The 18,652-nt window shown below is 45.0% G+C and overlaps 1 protein-coding gene across 3 annotated transcripts; it reads left to right on the top strand.

Annotated features, from left to right (window-relative positions):
- The first annotated feature begins 356 nt into the window (after positions 1 to 356).
- rtn1a (reticulon 1a) lies at positions 357 to 18,629 on the top strand. Of its 3 annotated transcripts, XM_084014213.1 has the most exons (9): positions 357 to 799; positions 7,251 to 7,958; positions 8,208 to 8,894; positions 16,208 to 16,415; positions 16,512 to 16,650; positions 16,810 to 16,879; positions 17,262 to 17,308; positions 17,396 to 17,454; positions 17,645 to 18,629. In XM_084014213.1, the coding sequence occupies exons 1-9, from the start codon at positions 577 to 579 to the stop codon at positions 17,685 to 17,687; spliced, it is 2,184 nt and encodes a 727-aa protein (XP_083870339.1). In that variant the 5' UTR covers positions 357 to 576; the 3' UTR covers positions 17,688 to 18,629. The 3 variants fall into 3 exon arrangements, with proteins under 3 accessions (XP_083870339.1, XP_083870340.1, XP_083870341.1); XM_084014214.1 differs by lacking the exons at positions 357 to 799; positions 7,251 to 7,958; positions 8,208 to 8,894 and adding an exon at positions 11,182 to 11,433; XM_084014215.1 differs by lacking the exons at positions 357 to 799; positions 7,251 to 7,958; positions 8,208 to 8,894 and adding an exon at positions 14,249 to 14,402.
- The last annotated feature ends 23 nt before the right edge of the window (positions 18,630 to 18,652 follow it).

The following is an 18,652-nucleotide window of genomic DNA, read 5'->3' as shown; positions in this document are numbered from 1 at the left end:
CACACTTATAAATAAAAAATAACTCAATCATAGCTATTCATAACACATTCAGTTCGTATTATTTACCCTGGAATATCTTTATAATGTGTCCAATTTCCCGGACTCATCTGTACGCAACAGTAATGTAGCCTGTTTCCCTTCACCAAGCATCATCTAGCTGTCATTCAGCCAGTCAATGTCAAAGACTTGGCTTCATTTATACGCCCGAAAATGCCTTTCGTATTTGACTCCGCTCCAAATAAAGTGCCAGCCCTGAGCCTCGCGGACACCATGACGTCACCGTAGGAGCCGTGAACTAAAACAATCAACCTCGCTCCTCTTGCTCCCCGACCGACCGCACCGTCTCATCTGTGGCGTATACAAACCCCAGGCTCAGCTGACAGACGCCGGCCAGGAGCTGCGTTGTTGTGTGTGTGTGTGTGTGTCTCCGTCACCCGTTCTAGCGCTAAAAGGGTTGCCAGCGCTCATTTACAGCAACAGCCCCGGTAGAGAGAGGAGGAAGAAGAAGAAGAAGAAGCGCTGTAACGTTAGCTAGTATATCTTCTGTCCGACAACAGGAAAAAAAAAAAAAAAAGCATGTCTGCTCAGCCCGGTGAGGAGCTTGGCTCGGAGGGGAGGTGGTTTGGGGATGACTACGAGAGGAACGGCCTGTTTGGAAACACGCCGACAAGGTTCGACGAGCTACGTGAAGAATTTAAGCCGAGAGGCGGCGAGGTGGTGGGCGACCTGGATCAACAATTTCATCCTTTCCAGGACGACGGGAAAAGGCCTCCCGTTGCTATGGAAACTGCATCTACAGGTAAAGCGGACAGTTATGGCCGTAAACTCTCGACATTTCACCAATTTATGGTCGCCCATTTCGGCCACAATACTTCTATTTAGGTGATAGTAAATCATCTGTCTGTAAATCAACAGTGATGCTAAGGGGAATAATCTTCAAAAGTGAATGCATCCTGACTTGGTTAGAGCTTATGAAACATGAATATGACCCGTTGTTTTCGCCGGTCTACTCTGTTCTTTAGTCTGTAGGGAGGATACAGATGGGATGCAGCATGCAAATAAAAGCCTGTTGAACTTTAAATGGCCGATGGACGTTCACTGTTGTACCAGCTGCCACGTGCAGGTCTATAGGCTATACCTATTATATGCTGTGGTAGAGGATTTAAACATAGATTGCAAGAAAAATGATAAATCCAATAGTTTATAGACAAGGAGACTGCATGATGACAGGATTCCTATTTTCGGTAATATATTGGTAATGATATAGTTATTATCGTGCTGGATGCTGGAGGCAGTGGTTTTTGTGGGAACATCATGCAGACCTCAGGTCTAAGTCCGTCACTCTCCTCAGCACAGCTCGGCTCATGCTATTTTTATATCCTGAAAGAACAGAGCTCACTATTCGCGTGGCTAGCAAAACTAGAGCCTTGCACTTTCATTCACGAATTCACTGAAAAATTCATGAGATAATGTTTTTTTTTAAAAAACACTCCGACTAGTTTCCTCTCTCTGCTGCTCAGGCCTTTCTCAGCTGGCTGCTGCTGCTGGTCCAAAACAACCAAAAAGAGGGGTTTGTTTTTAATATCCATTCAGTACAAGAGCATTTTATTTAATGCATAAATTAGACTTTTCCTTTGAGGCACAACATTTAGCACGAAAGGAGAACTAAAACATCCAAATCTAAAAGGGTTGCAAATGAAAAGAGGCATTGCGAAATTTACATAACTTATACAAGTTAAAAATGATCCTTTTAAAGCAGACTGCATGTAAAACATGAAATGACGGACTATAAGAAGAAAACAAAGCACATGCTCTATTCTACATTCACAACAGTGTGTCAGACGAGCTTACAGCTTCTGTAGGTGCAGACAGACACACACAGATTATGTTTTGATTCCTAGAGATGGAAAGAATAGCTGTCTCTTATTGCTGTGACGCCCGCTGAGCCGTGTCCATACCAGTGAAATAATCTGCTCTGTCACTTATGATCTTGGTGGGAACAGATCAGATCTCAGGGCAGACTGGACATTTTCCTCTTGACCACACTTGTTATAGTCTATTCATCGTTCCCAACGACCCCCGCTGTTACAAACTTTTCTTCTCTGCCGTGCTTTTGGATGATCGTAAAATTTCAAGATTTGGAAACTTTATTTGATTTTGAGGGCAGAAGAAAATAGTCTGGCCTTGAACAGTGTGAACTGTGAAATACCATCTCTTCAATAGGTCTCGAATTGCCTCTAGGAAATTGATCCATGCCTGTCAAATCTTGTTCACAACAGTGATCTACCCACAGGACACCGATAATGCTGATCTCAGCTGTATTAAATTACGAGAGAAGGGAACCTTAGCCGTGTATCACAGAAAGTGCCGGGCAGTATAACATTTTATCCTCAAAAGTGTCCTATCCTGTGACGGTTTAAAGAGACACGAGTAAGAAGGTTGTTGAAGATATTGCTGCATCTTGTGTGCTTTTTCACACATTTTGTCTAATAGCCTCCCATGCTGTCTGGCATAAAACAAAACAACAGTTCTTTGTTATACACAAATGTTTTGATTTCCAATAAGGTATTTGAAACTCATTATAGTGCATTATCTTAGTCACTTCATCACATATCAAAGAGCATCAGTCACGAGAAACGTCCTCCCACCCAATCTAGTCCCTGATAGGTGGATTAGACTCGATTCCTTCTCTATTTCAGCATATCACCAGTGACAAGGATGAGGCAGCATATGTCTGGCTCTTTTGCCGTATCTGTTAGATAGAGGAAAGCACTTAGGACTCCGCTGGGCTGCATAAGCCAGCACAGTGCATTTGTGCCTTTAGCTCCCGTTCCCAGGGGGCAGAGCAGTGCTAGGCCTTTTCAGACTAGCTGATAAAGATGCAAGATAATACATGGGTGGAGGAGGAAGAGGAGGAGGAGGAGGGGGGGGGGGGTAGCGTAATGGCAAGAGAGGCGAGGTTGTGATGGGAAGGCTGATAGTTCAAATGGATGGTCTGTCAAGGAAAAACAGAAATAAAAAGAATACCTTTGACTCCGACCAAAGCACTTAGTTATTGCAGTGTTTGCAGGTACTTCCGTTAGCTATTGTGGTTGAAAATATGTTGTCCAGCACCTTACATAATAAAATAAAGCTTAAAGGGTGTCAAATATACCATAGCTTACTCAACCCACGTGTTACCTGCCAGGTTTTCAATCTCATTCATCTTCATCCGTCTCCACAACCAATTAACTCATGCTGAGTTATAACAGACCAGATAAAAGCAACAGACCCCGCCCCAACAACTCTATACCGCAGGAGCCAAAAAGCAAAGCATTACTGCTATCATTGTATTAGTAAATCATCATCTTTTCATCCCCTGTGTTTACCCTGAAGACAATTAAGAGCCAGCACGTGAAATATGATTCTATGTTCACAATCTTCCTGCCTCAGTCCAGCTGTCCTGCCTCATCGCTGAATATTGCAAAACCCCTCATGGGATTCGAGCTACTCTCAGCAGAGACGCTTTTAAACAGCGTAGTCCATTCGATTTCTGTGTTGGTTATTGTAGTCTACACATGCCTTCCTGCATACTTCTGTACTCTTTGGTGCCAAGTTCTGTCTGTACAATGAAAGCGAAATGCCAATCCAAAGTCACACTGAATTGACAGCTTTGACCAAAAGCAGACACTCGGTCTGAATCCTCCCACATCCCCTCTGTTCATCCATTAAGCTCCATCCGAGCAAGAAAAATACAATCAATACAGTGGAAGACAGGTACTGTCCGTACCATGACTTGTATGTGAATGGGGACAGATTTTATTTAAACGGCCTCTACATTGATTGATCTTTGACAATGGGCTACTGGAATAACAACATTTGTCCTGTGTGGCCTTCAGTGATTTTTTTAAGATTAGCGGATACTCTTGATGTTTCTTACAGTAATCGTAGGTCCTCGTTGTTTCGGATCAATGCACCTCAGGGCAGTAGAATCCCTCAGAACAGCTGTTCTCTTATCGACCCCTGCTAATAGTTTTGTTGTACCTCAGCTCTTGGTATAGACTGTCTTTGGCTCTCCATTATCTTCCTCTTTAAAGTGGAACATTTGGTGACTAATAGTCGTGTATTTGTTCAGCCAAGGATATTGTAATCAATACATTATGAACAGAAATGTCATAACCAAAGCTTTGAAAAAGCCAGAGATCATTAAGAGTCGGACCGTTGCGTCAGTTGAAGTGTGACAAATAAGTAAGGGACTTGATATAGAAATCAAATATTAAACTTTCAAATAACATTTAGGTGAACATTTGTAAATACATTAACAACAAGTAAAAAGAGAAGTAAATACTACAAAGCAAGCCTCTATATATGCTGATAAATGTTATTTTTTCCCCTCATCTCCAAGACTTTCCCCAAGTAGTATAACTAGCTCTAAATACATGACCCATAATATGTGCACAGCCAACTCAATCTTCCATGTTCCACGTTCCAAAAAAAAACCACGTTTGTTTTTATCATTATAAACAGTAAGTTTTGTGTAGTTCCCAGCAAAGGGGACAATTTATCCCTAAAATAATAAAGCTGCAGCCTATTATTGAACGTAAAAGGCAGAGATGGCAGAGCACAGTAAGTTAGCGTCTTGATGGATTGTTTTCCACAAGGTCACGGAGGGAAAGAGAACTCCTGAAAGGAAACACCACCCTAAAGAGGGTCATGGACCGAGTAATGGAATCATTACAGTTCAGACGTTTAAAAAGTAAAGCTGAACTACGAATGATAATGATGGAGTGTGTTTGGACAGAAAAGAAAGTCGGCAGCATTCTGTTCTTTCTTTGCACTGAATCACTGGCTGCAAGGAGTGAGACAACATGATTTCCAAGCAAACACAGCTGTCATGTGCAAAACATTTTCATCAGTTTTAAAATCCTTTTTTTCACATTAATTTTATTCCATGTTGAATAACTGGAGTGGATCAGTAAGTGTCTTCAAGGGAATGAACCCTGCTGCACACAGTCCCACATGCAGCTCAGTAAACCCTTAATTTCAACACGGTAATATATTCATTTTGCAACTCCGGCTCTTTTGATATCGTCCGTGCTCACATGTTTTTGTCTGTAGCCTGATAATTAGGAGCCCATGCCCTGGCGTAGCACAGATTGTCAGACTGCATTAGTTTCGGGGCTTCACTGGCTGCACAGAGGACAACAAAAGGACTGTCCCAAGGACTTATTTATTTAACTGCACCATCCTTTCAGTGGCATGATTATGTTGTGTGGCTCGAGTGTGAGCTGAGAATTCCTCTGTTGTCACATCCAATCCCATCTGAGTGCAGCAAAGCATTTGTTTCGGCCTTGTGGGTTGTTTTTCTCTTTTGCCAGTGTCTGGGTGCTAAGCCATATCAAGAGATTCAAAATGCCCTCAATCCCAACACACAAACTTTGTCAAGTAGCTGCCCGGCTTGGCCGCCCTCGTGGCATTTAAAGCCAAACACCAGCCTCTTTATCATTACAGATGCCTCACGCAACTGTGAGTTTCTCTGTGTTGGTACGTGGAAAGGGTGACAGAGAAACGGGAGGGGGGGGTGTTGCCTACAGTCAACAGGATTACAAGCAGTTCACAGCTCCAGAGATCACATCTCTTCACAGTTTGTAGTGGCTGTGAGTGCTTCCCACATCTGCACAGTAGGTATTTGTACCGTGAAAGAGTTAGATTATGATGTTGCCTGGGTGATAGCTGATGGGGCCTAGGCGATGGCAGTACACTAAGAGGATTATTCGTTGGCTTTAGCAGTACATCAAGGGCATTCATGTCACTGAACTGAACGTGGCTGAGCAGCTGTGCCCATCCATGTTGCATAGCCAGTTCAGATGTCGATCTACAAGACATTTGAGTCTATTGGATCCAAAAGCTCAAGACGTGGGCCTGCTTTGGTTTTTCCCTGCATATCACGTCAGCCCTCCCCCTATGTCCCAGCATGGGTGTGTCGTGTTTATGCCACATTGTACTGCGGTATGATGTATTGTTAATGACGATGAGGGAGCAGCAGTAGGAAGGACAGCAGAAGGGAAGGGTGGCGGGGCTTTTTTAGAGGAAGCGAAGGGAGGGACAGGACGTCCTGACCTGTTGGGTCTTCTGTCAGTCAGTCTGCATCCTCCAGAGCTAACCCCTAAGGCTGCTATTTTAAATCTTCCCCCCTCATCTAACCCAGCAGCTGGATCCAGCCTATTTATAGCACCACCGCTGTCCTGGGAGAAGCAGGGCTATAGAGCAGGAGGAGCTCAGTTTGTGGAAGTATAAACTCTGACTTGTACACAGCAAAATACAAACATTGGTGTCAGATTTGTGCTAGTGTGTAGTGTGCGAGTACTGAATGTATGCTCGTGTTTTTGTGTATGAGTGTGTGTTTACTGGTGGAGTTGCAGGACTTCAAGAGGAAGTCAAGAAATCAGAATACTTGACTTGACCTTGACTTCTGACCCCATAACTTGAAATAACATTCCCCATTAAGTGCGTCTCTTCCTGTTTTGCAAGTCATGTTATGTGAGGATCCTTCACGCGGCACTGTAACAAATTATTCAGTGAGATGTTGGGTGATATTTTACAGCAGAGCACACACAAATTCACAGCTAGCATATGTTGGTTTTGCATTATTAACTGTGGTTGAAAACACCATCAGCTCTACGATCGCAGCATCACTGTAATTAGCATTGTTTCTGGTTTTGCATGCGTCTTGAATACCACAGAGATGCATGCTGTGTTTGAAATGTTACTTTTGTAAAGCCTAGCTTTAGCATTGTATAATCTGGAGAGGGAAGCCTGTATATACAGTGTGTTGTTCATATTTCATGTGTGAGTTTGTTTTCATCACACTGATTTGTCAGGGGAGATGCAGGATTCTAGTGATTACAGAGCAGAGATGTGACTAGAGAAACCCCTTTGCTTGCATGATTCAGAACAGACTCCGGTTGTGTTTTTTTTGGGGGGTATGAACAATCCCCCTTTGTCCCACAGTGGGTACAAGTACCCTCTGTTACTGCTGCCTCACTGATCCTCACAGCCCAGCACCCCGTCTGACTGTGCTGCCCTCACAGTGCCACAGCCCCTCTCCCAGGCAGCGGCACCAGCTGAAGCGTAGTCTTGTTTGAGTGGATGTTTTCACTAATCAAACAGCTTGGATTTGATTATTGTGTGACGCAGAGACTTGCTGTCATTTTGCATGATCAGTTTCCTGTGTGAGTTTCAACTCTCCCTCTTCCTCTCAATCTCTGTAGATGATCCCATGTCCAGCCTGTCCAGGAAGCCTATGAGTGATGATGGTGATGTCTACACTTCCCTGATGTCAAATCAGAGCTTCGCATCGGGTCAAGAAGCCTCCTACCTGTCGGACGACCTGAAACCGTCCAAGCCCTCCTCTGGCTCCTCTGGCCTGGATCACTTCTCCAGTGACACCTATAGCTTTAGCTCCAGCACCAAGATGACTTCCAACCTGGTTGACGACATGCCAAAATCTCCGTTTGGCTCAGATAAGACAGAATCTTACAACTACATGGACATCAGCCACGGGGATGAACGCCAGGACCAGCACAGCCTGGTGGACACAGGCTTAACTGATCGCGAGTCTTCAGGCGGCTACATGGATAAAAACCTCAAGAGGGATGAGGAGGAAGAGGAAAACCTGGGTCCAGCACTGGGCTCCCACTCTTTCCCCTACGTGGAGGACCCATCTGACGAAGAGCTGTCGGACTACCGCTCCTACAGGAACATGGGTGGCACCCCGCAGACGGCCAGTCCGGTGAAGATCACCTTGACTGAGTCCCAGCCTCCGACTGCTAAGACCGAGCTGCCGCCACACCCCACTCCAGTCAGTGTGTCTGAACGTGAAAACGTCCTCAGCGTGGGCTTACAGGGGGTTCCCACCGTGACGCTATCAGAGCCTGAGGATGACAGCCCTGCTTCCACTCCCAATGCTTCACCAACACGTAGGCACAGCACGCACACACACACACACACACACACACACACACACACACACACACACACACACACACACACACACACACACACACACACAGACACACACACACACACACACACACGATGATAAATGATCAGTATGCAGTTAGAAGATTGTGTTATTTCTTTATGTAGCTTTAAGTTGTGTGTGCAGATGCTGAATTTCTGGTGTGAATGAAGACATGAATGACCTCTCTGCATTTCTTTGTGAACAGAAAAAGAATTCCCTTCCCACGACATGTTCAAGGCTGATGCAACGAAGTCTGCAGCTTCCAAGAGCAGTCCCAGCACAAAGGCCGGCAACCGGGAGCATGATGGCAGCAGTGCAGAGTCTGGAGACTCAGAGATTGAGCTAGTGTCTGAGGAGCCTCCAAAGGCCACTAGCAACCCATTTGTCCAGCCGCCTAAAAGCAAGGACACTTTCAGCCAGCCTAACAATCCCTTTGACAATCCCCCAGTCGCCAAGAGTGGTTTCGGCCTTGCAGGCAACCATGCTCCACCCACAGCCTACAGCATTCTAAGAGAGGAGAGGGAAGCAGAGCTCGACAGCGATCTCTTCATTGAGTCTGCGTCTGAAGAGAGCCCAAAGAGAGAGCAGGGCTTCAGTGGCCCCAAACAGGGAGTCAGCCCTCCCTCGCCCCTGGTTCCCAGTGCCGTGCCGCCCCGCAGCACGGCTGAGGCGATGCCAGTCGAGCCCCAGATCACAGAAAAGGCCAAGACCCCAGAGAAAACAGAGGAGGATCGCCCCAGCAAGCCCAAGCCACCCACTGCTGCCGTGCCCCCAGAGGTGCGACCAGAGAAGCCCCACCACGACAACATGCACAAGCACACCAATGAGGGCAAAGGAGACCTGGGAAAGCCTGCTGCCCCTATCATGCTGCAGGGCTTTGATAAACAAAAAGGTCTGTCTTAAAAAAATTATTTTCTCTTTTTCCCAGTATGTGGTATTTTATCAAGTAAAACCACTGCACAAAAATGTTAGAATACACATTGTTACTGCCTTTCTGTGGAAGTAATAGGATTTCAGAAAACATGTCTGTAATCTTTTCATTGTTGCAGTGCATTCACCTTGGCTTAAAAGCTGCTATCTCGGGTATTGGCTTTCCAGAAATAGGGCTGTGGAACAGGTAGCGCTGCATACGCTGATGTGTCTTCATGGCCGAATGAAACAGCTATCGCACGTCCATTTATTTATAAAACCAGGGATGAAAACTGTTGAACTAAAAAACTGAAAATGATTGACGGCACCTTTCTAATCAAGTCATTCATTAACTTGTTTGTTTGTGGTAAATACCTGCATGGCGTGCTTCGGCACTGTTTTGTTGACAAGGCCCGGAATGTAAACAGGATCGCTGAGAGAAATGGGATGATCCACTGCCGAGTGTGTGTCTGGGCCTGGGGTGGGTTGGACGTGTTGTACGTGTGTGATGTCTGCTTCCCCCTGGTGGTACATCTGAGACGGGAAAAGGCAGAGTGAGGATGCATTTATTCACAGTTATGATAATGCATTAAACGGAAACTCTAGAGCCCTGACGTGTAAACATTACTATCTCAAAAAACAGAATTGCTGATGCTGAGTAAAAACACCCTTTCTGCATCTTGACAGTGTTTGGATTCATACATCACTCCGTGACTAGAGTCAGACATTGTCAGTTAATGCCGTCTAAGCTGCACATTCGGGGTTGGAGCTGGTATTTTGACTTCGATTGGCTGTTCTCTCTACCCTTGTAAACAGTGGGTTTACATAATCCTGTAAAGTCAAAACTGGGGCACACTCCTACTTAGGGGCTTTGAAGGCTTTCTCACAGTTACAGGGCTGAAAAAAATCATCTTAATGAATGTTGTTTGGTTTTGGTGTCCTGAAACTCACAGCTACTGACGTTCTCTGGTCGAGCAGGACGATTGAGTCAGTTACAAATTTGACATATATACAAGCTGGTGTGATCAAATCATAAATAAGAGATTAGCCTTGTTTTGTTTACTCGGATCGGAAGAAGGTTCTGGAAATGCTAAAAAGCAGGTCACAGGAACTCGTCTACCACTAGATGGCGTAGTGCACCTTTGTCATTGCTGTGTCGATGAGGTACAGCAGGTATTGTTTTCATCAGTCTGTGCTGCTTCCACATCAGTTGCCATAGCAACAGTGATGGGGGAGCATGTTCAGTCTGGTTCAGGGAATCTGTTGTTTTTTCTCCTTTCCCCTTGGTTGGTTTTGGCATCGAAGCCTGTCAAGGCTGCAGTGAGCAGAAGGTGTGAGGTGTGGTTGTCTGCAGGGGGGAGGACGGAGGGGACAGGACTAATGGCTTTGATTGGATTGATATATGACGTAACTATAAAGGATTTGTTTTCTGCTCAGTGCTGACAATACAGTGACTGTGCTGTTTTTTTTTTTTTTTTTTGCACTTCTTTTTTAAGCATCCTACATTGCTTTTTCAGTCCCAGGTCTCTTTCAGTCCTAGGTCTCCTCCACATGACAAATGTTCTAGACAGGAAATTGTAAACCACAAACATATCCTGAGGGCACTAAACAAGGAACATTGGGCTGTAATGCACAGTGTCCATCGTTATGAATTATTAAAGCCACTTCAATTCATAGTGAAACAGCTGAGTCTCTGGCTACAACCTTATAAAACGTACCGTTCAAATAAAGAATAATGAACCTGGATGTTAGCCAGCTAGCTGTTTTTGCACCCTGTCTGATGTGCAACGTGACATCAGGCTTTTTCAATGCACAGAATGTGGTAATATGCCATATTTATAGCCTATATTATTTATTGTACCAATACACATTGTTCTGCAAAATTACACTGAAAAAAATCTTAACAAGCTACATGGAAAGCCAGGGTGGCATGCTTGAAAGTATATGACTGGTATATGAGGGATAACCTTCCCACTGCTTGTACCCACTAGCCAGCTTTTATTGTGAAAGCCGGTTTACCTTTCCTTTTACGAAAAAAAAGCTTAGTCTCCAACAACCATCACCCACCCTCTCACCCCCCTAGGCCTTTAATCATTGCACGGATGGTTTGCTGCAGCAGCAACTGTGGTATGATGTTTACAATTTGCCCCCCCTCCCCCTCCCCCAGCACACACACACACACACACGCATACGCACTTTCGCCGCTCCTTCTTTTTTAGCCGGCGCTGCTTCACAGCATCAGTCTGCGAGCTCCACGAGCCGGCAGCACCTTGGAAACCTTTCCTCCCTCCCTCCCTTTTCCCCCTCTCTACCATCTCAGCCTATCTCTCGCATCCATTTTTTTTAACCATTCATGCCTTTCTGGGATGAGTGAGTGAATCAGTTCTACTGAAGAGGGAGACAAAGAGGAAAACGGAGACCCATAAAGAGAAAGAGAACAGGGACATAACTGATCACCAGCATGCAGGCCACTGCAGACATCACCAAGAAGGAAATCTCCTGGAGCGGCTGGAAAGGCCAGGGTACTACTGATTATTCTCATCTGCTCATTAGTCTGTCTGTGTTCTGTGGCTGTGAGAGAGCGACTGTTATCGCTGCACGTAGGTGAAATATTCATCCCACTGTAGGCGTGTATTTCTTCAATGTGTGTATGTGTGCTTTGCATGTGTACATTTGTCATATAACTGTATTTGTCAAGTGTAGAGGACTCAACCAGCACCTCCTTTCCCACGGACACGCCCTGACAGATCTTTTCTGCTGCATGTGTGTGCGTCTGGTTACCCCCCCCCCCCCCCCCCCCCCCAAAAAAAAACAGAGTAGAGGGAGCTGGTGGGTGTTTTGGAAAATAAGCGTATGCACACGAATGTGCCATCTGTTTTGGGTGCTCGCTAATATGGACACCGGCATTGTGTTGAGGACTAAGGCGTGTCGTCAGCCGTCCCACGTTTCAATCGTGCCGGTTTTATATGTTGCATGCTCTGTTTTTGTGGAACGAGGCAGTGAGAGCATCCGGGCGGTATTGACAGACTGTCTCCATGGTAACCAGGGCACACCCATCCCGATTACATCAGCCCTATCTCCTTGGCTGTCATGGCACCTTGCAGAGACTGGGCCGGAGTAGAGCATCCTCCGTCTGTCTGTTTGCATAGCATGGGGGACCAAGAGAGAAAATGGCGTCCCTTCTTCCACACTGGTTGAGATTTATTATCAGCCATTTTTTTTGGTTTAGCTTACAGCAGTGTAAATGCAATAGAATGATGATTGTGTGTCACTGATTGCGGATGGTCTGCTTTGTAAAAGTTGATGACAAATATCATTATTCTACTGAGTCATCATTCAACGGGAGGAACACAGAAGCTGATGCAGTTTGTACAGCAAAGGATGAAATTGAGAAGATTTATTTTCGGCAGTTTAATGTTTGCACATCACCTTAAAGCTATAGGCATTTTTATGTTTAGTCATTGTCATTGCACGTGCACAGTATTGACTCACTGCCAGCACGCTACTCAAGAATGATCAAACAATGATGCATCCAAAACTGAGGAATGCGTGATTAATTCAAACAGGAATCAAGATGACAAACAAAAGCCAGGTTTTCTTATCAATAAAGTAAATTCTTAAATATATAGCATAACGGTGTCCCAAAAACACACAAATAACAAAATGAAGAATACATGGCAGCTGCTGAATCAGTTTTGCCATATTGTATATCTCATCAAACACATGAACTCAGGTCAGCACCAGCAGTAGATACTGGCTGCTGTGGTGTAGTCCGTATTTAGTGGTCTCTATAACTTGCATTTAGGAAGACTCAAATTTAATTTTGCCGGTTGTCTTAAATCATCGTTTGATTGTTATGTGGCAGACGTTTGTCTTTGAGAGATAAACTTTGGGATAGTTCAGAAAGAAAGCAATCACAGTACGACTTACTTACAGCTAGTGATATTGATGCATGCATACATCTATTCAAGTAAGTTCAATGATATTGAGAGGTCTGATAGAATAAGCAAACTTAAGAAATACACCTCAAAAAGGGCCCCTTGTGCATATTTCTCTTTGACAAGCTATCCGATTGCTGAGATATCTCTGTCTACATCAGGTCTAGCAAATGTCGTTGTATCAAGTGAGTAACTCATACAATATTATATTAAAAAAACATTCATAACTGTTATATCACACCCAAATCTAAATGTATCACCCCTTAGATCAGGTTCCAAGTCTGAGACTCAAGTCCTAAATCTGTTGGAAGCAGAAGTCTCTTTGCATGTTTGCTCACTCTGGCTGATGGCTTGTTTGAGGCCACAAGGATGTCTTCAGTGATTTAATGAGGTCAGGCTAAACTAGTTTCACTATAAAAAAAAAAAGGGGGGAGGGGGGGGGATCATATCATTGTCACTATAGTGTTAATCGTTTGCACTGGTTTTTGCTCGGTGAATGAATATCAGAAGCAAGAGTGATATCAAGTCGTACTTCCTCTGTGCTCTGGTTCAACATCCTGGGCGTCTGGATTGCCTTAATATGAATATAAAGTTTTAATCAAATCGGGGTAACACTTGAAATGTCAGCCCAACTGTCACGTAAACAAGCTACACCACACATGAACATTTTATTCTAATAACCGGATAACAATCGGACTCAAATTTCTAAAAACGTTAGCCGTTTATACACATCACCGTGCTCCTTTTCTCGACAAGTGTCGAGGCTCCGTGTTGAACCTGCTATTGTCCTTTTGTGCTACACAATAAAGGGGGAGGCTGCCTTGATTTTTCGGGATGTGGAGACACATTATGGGCTGCTGATTCCCCAGATTTGGAGCAAATTAATCTGCGTTCCCAAAGGAAGGCTCTATAATGCCCCCCCAACACACACACACACACACACACACTCCCTTTCCCTTCTACTTTCGGCCCCTCCCTTCCTCCCTCTCTCTCTCCATCTCTCAGCGAGCGCTGGAAAGAAAATGGAGCACGGTAACTATGGTAACTGCATCAGGCAGGTGCTTAGCAGATCGTCGCCGCTGAACGGAGGAGTTGAATATGGCTGGAAACGGTGCTGTTTAACATGCAGTCGCGTCATCTTTTGCCACTGGAGTCGCATGATGCAAATAAAAAAGATGGAAAGATGGTTTCATTTTCCATTTTTGATTCGCCGTCTTTTATTTTAGTCACTGCTTGGCAGCTGTTGTCACGTGTGAGCAGGACTGCTTAAAAGCCTGAGCACAAAAGAGCTCACAGAGAGAGAGAGAGAGAGAGACAGAGAGAGAGAGTGTGTGTGTGTGTGCTGGATTGCAATGTGATTATTTGGCAACCGCACCCCATAGCCCCCCCCTTCCCTTCCTTAGTCCCCCTGCGCAAGCGGATGCTGATTTGCTGGTGTGGCTGTGGCCCCGCCCCTCCTGTGCAGGGGGGGGGGGACTCCCCCCTTCAGTGCTCTCCTTTTGTCCGTGGATAAAGCAGCTGCCTCTTTCCCTGTTCAGCCATGGGAGCCACAGGTCAGTACACGCTTCTACTGCACTAGCTAAAAGCTGTTTTCAGTCTGCGTGCAGTCTGTGCAGCACATCACAAAGTCCAGTCTCGCTGTTGCCGGTCAAACACCTGTCTCTAGCGGAGCTGTCTGTCGTTGATGTGCTGTTGCAGCTGCTCTAGCTGCTACCTGTGCCTTTCAAGTGTGTGTTGTGTGCGAGCATCCCCATGCAAATCAGTAGCCACGTGGACCAGTTTGCCGGTGGAGGCAGCAGCTATAGTTTCTGTGTGTGGGGAGAGGTGCATGTACAGCAGCTGGGTCACGTGGATCCTGTCCCCACTGTTTCTGAATGAGTGGTGTCTTTGATCTGATAGTGAGGTGGGGCTGACGGTGGCACACAGGTACATTACGTCACTGTGGGTTGCTGCTAATAAAAGGGCTGGTTAAACATGTTATTTCCCGGTATAGGAAGGTTAGTGTGTGGGTAGCAGAGATTCACTGAGTCACAATATCTGTTCTCCTGCCACCCAGGTTTAGCCTGCCTTCTTGGCATCCACAGATGCCTTTTCAGTGGGAGAGTAAAGATGGCCGTCATCACTATGCTGCTCACAGCTCCACGGCTAAAATTAGAGCAGGCAGGCGGGCAGCTCTAAAGAGGAAGAGTAAGACACCCAAGAGACCTCGGCCACAAATCTCTTTTCTTCCCAGGCACACAAGTTTGCATTAACAAACCGGTTCTGCTTGCCGGCCAAATTCACGTGAAGGGTTTCCAGGTGTATGTACCAACAAAGGAACGGTGAAGCCTGGTAGCGTTAGACGTGCAGTAGTGGAGGCAAGAGGTGATACAAGCAACCCACAGTTCTCATGGAAACAGGCCTGTGTTTCCAACCGACACAGACGACTGCCAGAGGAGGACCATGTCGGCTGTAATGGTACACTGGGCTAATCCTCTGTTATGACTTCTGTCTCTCATCTTTGCTAGTGGCTTTGTATTACAGGCCCCACCACCCAAAGAAGAGGGAAAAGGAAAACGATAGAATAAAAGGAAAATGGTGTTCTGAGATGCACAAGTGCCTGCAGGCATGTTGTGTATTTCGATAGTTTGTTCCTCTATAAGTGACACGGTTCGGAGGACTTTTGTTGTTTTGGTTAATTAGACTGAATCATCGTTATCCTTCATCGCTGACCACTGAGGTCCTAGTCTGGCCAGGTCACATTGAACCGTTATCTTCTAACTGCTGATAGCGCTCTATTCCTGCTGCTGCCTCGACCAAGCTATAGGTCAATCATTAATTCTGTGCTGTGTGGAACCAGCGCAAGTGTAAATCCAGCGTAATACAGTTCCCTCTGCCTGAATGTATGTTTGTATAGGTATGAGACCAGACCAGATGCCACTGAGTATAAGTACACGTCAGATTTAGATGTGAAGTCCCCACTGGTCTGGAGTGTGCCAACACAGACCGAGACTCTTGCACCAAGTCAGGTATTATCTTCTTCAAAGGTCGAGCTATATATAGGAGTAAAGAAACGGACGGATGAACGGACAAGTTGACACCTTCACACTACCTTATAGCTCCACAACTCGGTCTAATCAAAAGCTAGGTTAGGAAGCTGGGTTAGAACAGGATCACGTGACAACCGGAGATCTCAAGAGGACGTTGGGTTGTGAACAGCTTCCAGATATTTGACCCAAATGTGTGGTGTGTAGCGCGCAGCAGCCTGATCCACTTTTGAAACGGATACGTCCATGGATGCCGGCGCCTACTTCTCACAGAGTGAGCGGCCGGGTCATGCCGGTCCCTAACCCTGCTTGTCCCTGTTCTCCCCTTCCAGCGATTGACCTGCTCTACTGGAGGAATGTGAAGCAGTCGGGGGCCGTGTTCAGCAGCGTGCTTCTGCTCCTCTTCTCCCTGACCCAATTCAGTGTGGTCAGTGTCGGCGCCTACTTAGCCCTGGCGGCCCTCTCTGCCACCATCAGCTTCAGGATCTACAAGTCTGTGCTCCAGGCTGTGCAGAAGACCGATGAGGGACATCCTTTCAAGTGAGCAAAATCATAGATTGTTCAATTTTGAAATGTCTACAGCATTTACTTACTGAAAGGTCTGATCTATGTTTCTGACCCTGTATGTGTTACCAGAGCCTACCTGGAGGTGGAAATGGCTCTATCCCAGGACCAGATTAGTAAATATGCTGACAAAATCCTGCTGTACACCAACACCTGTATGAAGGAGCTCCGTAGGCTGTTCCTCGTACAAGACCTCGTCGACTCTTTGAAGGTTTGCCTCTAAACGCGCCTTTTAGCATCGCTAGCAATGTACGACAATATCTGTCAGTTACTTCATACTGCACCACCTTCATGTACAGCGTGAGATGGTTTATGTATATACTGTCAGATATGCATATAACAATTAAAACATGCTGTCTGTGTGTTTCAGTTTGCTGTTCTGATGTGGCTGCTGACCTACGTGGGCGCTCTCTTCAATGGCCTGACACTGCTCATCCTAGGTGAGGTCATCCTGACTCGCTACATGTCTGACTCAACGCGCCGTTGTTGACTTCCACACACTTTTGAGTGTTAGGAGTTCAATAATCTACAGGGGACTGGATGAACAGAGTATATATATATAACAAAGTTGTATTATATCACATGTGCCATTAATAAGAAGAACAGCATGTCTGTCACTTTGCCAGAACCACAATTAATAAATGTGTACCTCCCCATCCAGCATGCACATGATCTGTTTACTTTTCCAGTTTACCCTAGATAAGTGTTGGCTGTTGCCGTTCTGGCGGCCCCGCTGACATCAGCGTGTTCCTGTTTGCACATATTCCCACCGTACATTAGAATACTTAAACATTAATCATTACTCTCTCCGTGTCTGTACAGCCGTGGTCTCCATGTTCACCATGCCGGTGGTCTATGAGAAACATCAGGTAGGAATTTGAGCATCATTACTCAAGTCAAGTTTCCAAAAATGTTGTCAGGTATTTACAACCTACACTATCCTGTTTGTTTTCCAGGCACAGATTGATCAGTATGTGGGACTAATACGAACCCAGGTCAACTCTGTGGTTGGGAAGTGAGTGTTTGCCATTCATACTTTTTGTAGTTAACTCTTGATTTATTGTATGAACAAATGTAACTGCCAGCACCACGTTTGAGCCACTGACATAGGACCAGGACAGAGTATATTAAAAAAAAAAAAAAAAAAAAAAAAATTAAAATGTACCTTGTCAGACGTGGTATTAAAGCCGGTCTTCTCTGCACAGGATCCAAGCGAAGATCCCCGGGGCCAAGAGGAAGGAAGAGTAGACCCGTCTGTCTCACCACGAAGCTGACAGTCCAGCTCAGAGTCAGGCAGCTTGGTCACTGTTGAAGAGCCTGGTCGTCATCTGTGCGGCGTAGTGCTTATGTCATCTTGGTGTTCTCTAAAAGCATCCACTGGAGAACCTTCACCCTGTCTATAACAGTCTAAACACTAACACAGTCACACATACATAATCCTGTTTCTAGGTAGACAAGTACACAACTAGAAAAACAAAAAAAGAAACTGACTTTTTTTGTGTTGCTTATTATTAAAGTGCATGAAGTCAAGCCTTGGGTAAATAATATTTGATATCTTTTGTGCAGTTTTTAAAATCACGCTACATTTTTGCTTTGCAGTGCTGTGGTTTAGCACAAAAGAAGCTAAATACCCACAGACGTGCTCTGCTGCCAGTGATAAATACTGCTTCATGTTTCTGGGTTAGCAGACAGGATGTTCTCAGTATATGTCCATATATATAAATAGAAAAAAAGGATTTCCTTTTGGTGTTTCCAAGCACAACATAATTTAACAATATGCGTCTTAGATGTGGTAATTGTAGGGTTTTTGCTTTTGTATAACCATAAGGAACAACACACACAGGCTCATGTTTAAGGTACTGTTGTACAACTACTATGAAGACAAGGAGTATCTAGTGATATTTAGCTTGTTTGAATAACTGTCCAACTTTGTACTATGTTCAACTATACTCTGTAGTTGCTTAGACCCTGGACTCTTTAACTATTTGCACTTACACTATGTATTTAATTACATGAATAAGAAAAATAAATGTACCTTGATGTATAACATCTTCTCGGCTGCTTTACTTAGGAGTTCACATTCGTAAGAGAGCGGAGTTGAGTTTGTGTGTGACACCACAGCTAAGTTTGATGTGATAACACTTTGGATGGGAGACCTGGAATGATGAGCTATAAATACAAGCCAATGAATTCTCATCTCATAGTAGTTGAGT

The sequence above is a fragment of the Eutrigla gurnardus genome (assembly GCF_963514095.1).
Source record: "Eutrigla gurnardus genome assembly, chromosome: 7".
In the NCBI taxonomy this organism is placed as follows: domain Eukaryota; kingdom Metazoa; phylum Chordata; class Actinopteri; order Perciformes; family Triglidae; genus Eutrigla; species Eutrigla gurnardus.
The sequence above is the reverse complement of the archived record's forward strand: the minus strand, read 5'-3'. Positions and strand labels throughout refer to the sequence as shown.

What these genes read in the sequence shown, in the direction of transcription:
- rtn1a (XM_084014213.1), top strand. Translation starts at nt 577, where the DNA reads ATGTCTGCTCAGCCCGGTGAGGAGCTTGGCTCGGAGGGGAGGTGGTTT. An exon ending in TGGTCTATGAGAAACATCAG is followed by an intron (nt 17,309 to 17,395) that starts GTAGGAATTTGA and finishes TTTGTTTTCCAG; the next exon opens with GCACAGATTGATCAGTATGT. An exon ending in GTCAACTCTGTGGTTGGGAA is followed by an intron (nt 17,455 to 17,644) that starts GTGAGTGTTTGC and finishes TTCTCTGCACAG; the next exon opens with GATCCAAGCGAAGATCCCCG.